The 4,086-nt window shown below is 36.8% G+C and overlaps 1 protein-coding gene across 1 annotated transcript; it reads left to right on the forward strand.

Annotated features, from left to right (window-relative positions):
• Positions 1–286: 286 nt before the first annotated feature.
• Positions 287–2,512, forward strand: LOC149888850 (uncharacterized). Its single transcript, XM_090089128.1, has 3 exons — positions 287–638; positions 723–1,538; positions 1,671–2,512. Exons 1-3 carry the CDS (start codon positions 287–289, stop codon positions 2,510–2,512), a joined length of 2,010 nt encoding a protein of 669 aa, XP_089945254.1.
• Positions 2,513–4,086: the final 1,574 nt, after the last annotated feature.

Here is a 4,086-nt window from a genome sequence, read left to right on the forward strand (position 1 = left end):
AATAAATGCTCTCGTTGATCCCTACGTTCCAACTACGGTAAAAAATGCAGTGAGCAGCGTGAGAAATGGAGTTGAAGAAACAATCAATTCTCTCAAAGGCGTCGTATTTGGTGCTCCTGTTAAGTTTGTATTGGCTAATCATGCGCTAAAACAAGTTACTGAGCAATTTTCTTACACCCCCTCTGTTTGATATGAAGACCCTGGCGCCTTTTTAAACATGGTCAAAAAGGCTGCCATCAAAGTCATTAAAAAAAACACAAAAACGAACCTTGTTTTAATCTGCGAAATGACGCGTGTGAATATTGCTACTGGAGAAGAAAATCTTCGCACTGTGGTCTTTCCGTCTATATATGAAATTATTCTCGAATCAACAGACAAAGGAGAAAGCTTTGAAACATGGAAAGAAAGAATTCTTGAAAACATGTCCAATTACAACAAAGAAGGATCCAATTGGAGAGTTAACAAAATTTTAAAAGTAGAAGTTAACATGATCGATTGGATACCTTTCAGCGGTTCTTCCTACATGGAGCTATCTCCTGTACTAAAAAGTAAAAAGGCTATCATCAACATAAAAAACAATGACAATAAATGCTTTATGTGGAGTGTCACCAGGGCGCTTAACATGAAAGAAAAAAACGGTGAGAGAATTGATGAAGATTTAATTCTAAAATCAGAAGAGTTGAATTGGAATGGATTGGAATTTCATGTCTCTCTTACTCAAGGTATCAACAAGTTTGAAGCGAATAATCCAGATACTAGCATCAACGTCTTCGGGTACGAAGAAAAAATAATCCATCCTTTACGAATATCCAAAATTTTAGATCGAAAGCATAATATTGATTTGCTGCTCATTTCAAACAAAGACACTAGCCATTACTGCGTCAATAAAAACTTAGGCCGATTGGTTGGTTCTTCAGTAACAAAAGGAAAAAGAAAACAACATTTTTGCAGAAATTGTATGCAAGCTTATGACCAAGAAGAAAAGCTTCAAAAACATCAAGAAGACTACTATAAACACATCTCAGTTCGAATTGAACTTCCTAAAGAAGGGACAACCGTTCAGTTTAAAAACTACAACATGTCCATGAGAGTTCCTTTTGTGGTCAATGCCGACTTTGAATGTTTCACCAAACCTGTCAACACTTGCACCCCTGACTCAAAACAGTCATACACCAAACAATATCAAAAGCATGTTCCAAGCTCGTTCAGCTACTTCATCAAATGCTTCGACGAAACCATTTATAAAGAAAAACCAGTCATGTACACAGCAGAAAGCGACGAGGATGATGTGGCTCAAAAATTTGTCACCATGCTTGAAGCTGACCTTACAAAGATTTGGAACGATAGCGATTTACGACAAAAAGAATGGAAGAATAAGAAACAAGAGACTGATGAGGATAAGAAGAATTTTGAAGCTGCAACCGAATGTCACATTTGCAAAAATGATCTTAACGGTGACAAAGTGTGGGATCACTGTCATTTGACTGGAAAGTACCGTGCTGCTCACAACCAATGCAACATTGATTATCAAATCCCAAGTTTCATACCGATTTTTTTACACAATTTATCCGGTTACGATAGCCATTTGTTCATCAAGAAATTAGGTGGGAAACTCAATTGCATACCCAACAATGAAGAAAAATACATCAGCTTCTCAAAAAAAATCAAAGTGAGAGAATATATTGATGAGGAAACTGGAAAACCAAAAAAAGTAAAGAAAGAAATGAGGTTTCTTGACAGCTACAGATTCTTACCCTTCGGTTTAGACAAACTTTCTAAAAATCTAACCGATAAACAATGCATAAACGTTAGAGAATATTATCCTGAAGATAAACAGTTCAACTTGATAAGAAAAAAAGGCATTTACCCTTATGATTGGGTAGACTCCATTGAAAAGTTTTCCGAAACGCAATTGCCTCCGAAAGAAGCATTCAACTCCAAACTCAATGGCACTAAAACAAAAGAAGAAGACTACGCGCATGCTCTAAACGTTTGGGACGTATTTGGATGCAAAACCTTTAAAGATTACGACGAGCTGTACAACATCTCAGACGTGCTCATTCAAACAGATGTTGAAAATTTAAGAGACGTATGCATAAAATATTACGAACAAGATCCTGCTTGGTATTTCACCTGCCCTGGACTCGCTATGGAGGCTTGTTATAAAAAGACTGAAGCTAAAATAGAACTTTTTAGCAATCCTGATATGCTTCGCATGACTCAAAAAGGAATACGCGGTGGAATAAGCATGATCTCAAACCGATATGGAACTGCTAATAACAAATACATGCAAGACTATGATCCTTCACAACCATCTAAATTTCTCCAGTATTTAGACGCCAACAATTTATACGGATGGGCCATGAGTAAACCTCTTCCCGTTGGAGGATTCAGATGGATGACTGATGAAGAACTTTTAAATTGGAAATCTATGCCATGCATTCTCAAAGTCGATTTAGACAACCCCGATCACCTTCACGATTTACACAATAATTACCCTTTAGCTCCTTAAAGATTAACCATTGGAAAAGTAGAAAAGCTAGTTCCCAATTTAAACCCAAAAAAGAAATACGTCGTCCATCATGAAAACCTAAAACTCTATGAACGACTTGGCCTAGTCATCACCAAAATTCATCGAGGTTTCACCTTTAGAGAAGAAACTTGGATGGAACCATACATTGGTTTCAATACCGAAAAAAGAACAGAAGCACCCTTCGAATCTGAAATTTTTCAAACTCATGAACAACTCCGTCTTTGGAAAAACCATGGAAAACATCGAAAATCATGTTGACGTTAGACTTGTCACCACAAAAAAAGAAGCCTTAAAATTATCCAAAAAACCTCAATTCGAAAGCTTCACCATTTTTGATGAAAAATTAATCGCGGTTCACATGAAGAGAAAAAAGTTGGTTTACAACAAACCTGTTTACTTAGGAATGAGCATCCTAGACATCAGCAAAATTTTAATGTTTGAACACCACTATGACTACATGAAGCCTAAACACAACAATAAAGCCAAGCTGCTCATGACCGACACTGACTCGCTCTTTTACGAAATCGAAACGGAAGATTTTTACAAAGACATTGCCGATGATGTACTTGAAAAATTTGACACCAGCGAATTTCCTAATAACCATCCTGCTATTCAAAACGTTGGATTCAAAGTGGGATTAAATAAAAAGGTTATTGGAAAGTTCAAAGATGAGGCTGCTGGTAAACAAATTAAAGAGTTTGTTGGACTACGACCAAAGCTCTACTCTTACTATATCCCTAAAGAAAATAAAGAACACAAAAAATGCAAAGGGGTCCAAAAGAACGTGGTTAATAATCACATCAAACATCAACATTACTACAACTGCTTAATGGATAAGAAAGAAAAACTTGCAACCATGAACGTTATGCGCTCTCATCTTCATGAAAATTACACCGAAGAAATCAACAAAGTCGCACTCAGCGCTAACGACGATAAGAAGATCCTATTGAATGATAACACTCACAGAACCTTCGCCATTGGACACTACAAAACAAGGCCCGATTACATGGACGGTAAGATATTTTTTTGAATGAAAAAAGGTAAGTCAACAGAAAGAAGTCGACATCTTAACAAATATAGAAATAACACGATTATTTTTATACTTATTCGAAAACTATGATAAGAACTTAAAACCGCCATCTTACAAAAATAGTCAACCCCCCATATATAACGGTATCAATGAGCTAGAACCCGCATTTTACATCTACTGGCATTCTTTCCGGGGCTAAAGGGTAATCGTTGTGTTTATCGTGAAGGTGATCAGGGTAATCTAAATCGACTTCAAGAATGCATGATATGGATTTCCAATTTAAAAGCTCTTCCTCAGTCATCCATTTGAATCCTCCAACGGGAAGAGGTTTGCTCATTGCCCATCCGTACAAGTTGTTAGCATCTAAATACTGAATGAATTTTGACGGTTTTGAAGGATCCTATTTGTTCATGTATTTGTTGTTAGCAGTTCCATGCCGGTTGGAGATCATGCTGATTCCGCCGCGTACTCCCTTTTGAATCATTCGAAGCATATCAGGATTGCTTAACAATTCCAATTTGAC

Source organism: Hydra viridissima, unplaced genomic scaffold (assembly GCF_058129835.1).
Source record: "Hydra viridissima isolate aposymbiotic clone 2 unplaced genomic scaffold, HvirCarnegie_v1 scaffold_5, whole genome shotgun sequence".
NCBI classification, from domain to species: Eukaryota; Metazoa; Cnidaria; class Hydrozoa; order Anthoathecata; family Hydridae; genus Hydra; species Hydra viridissima.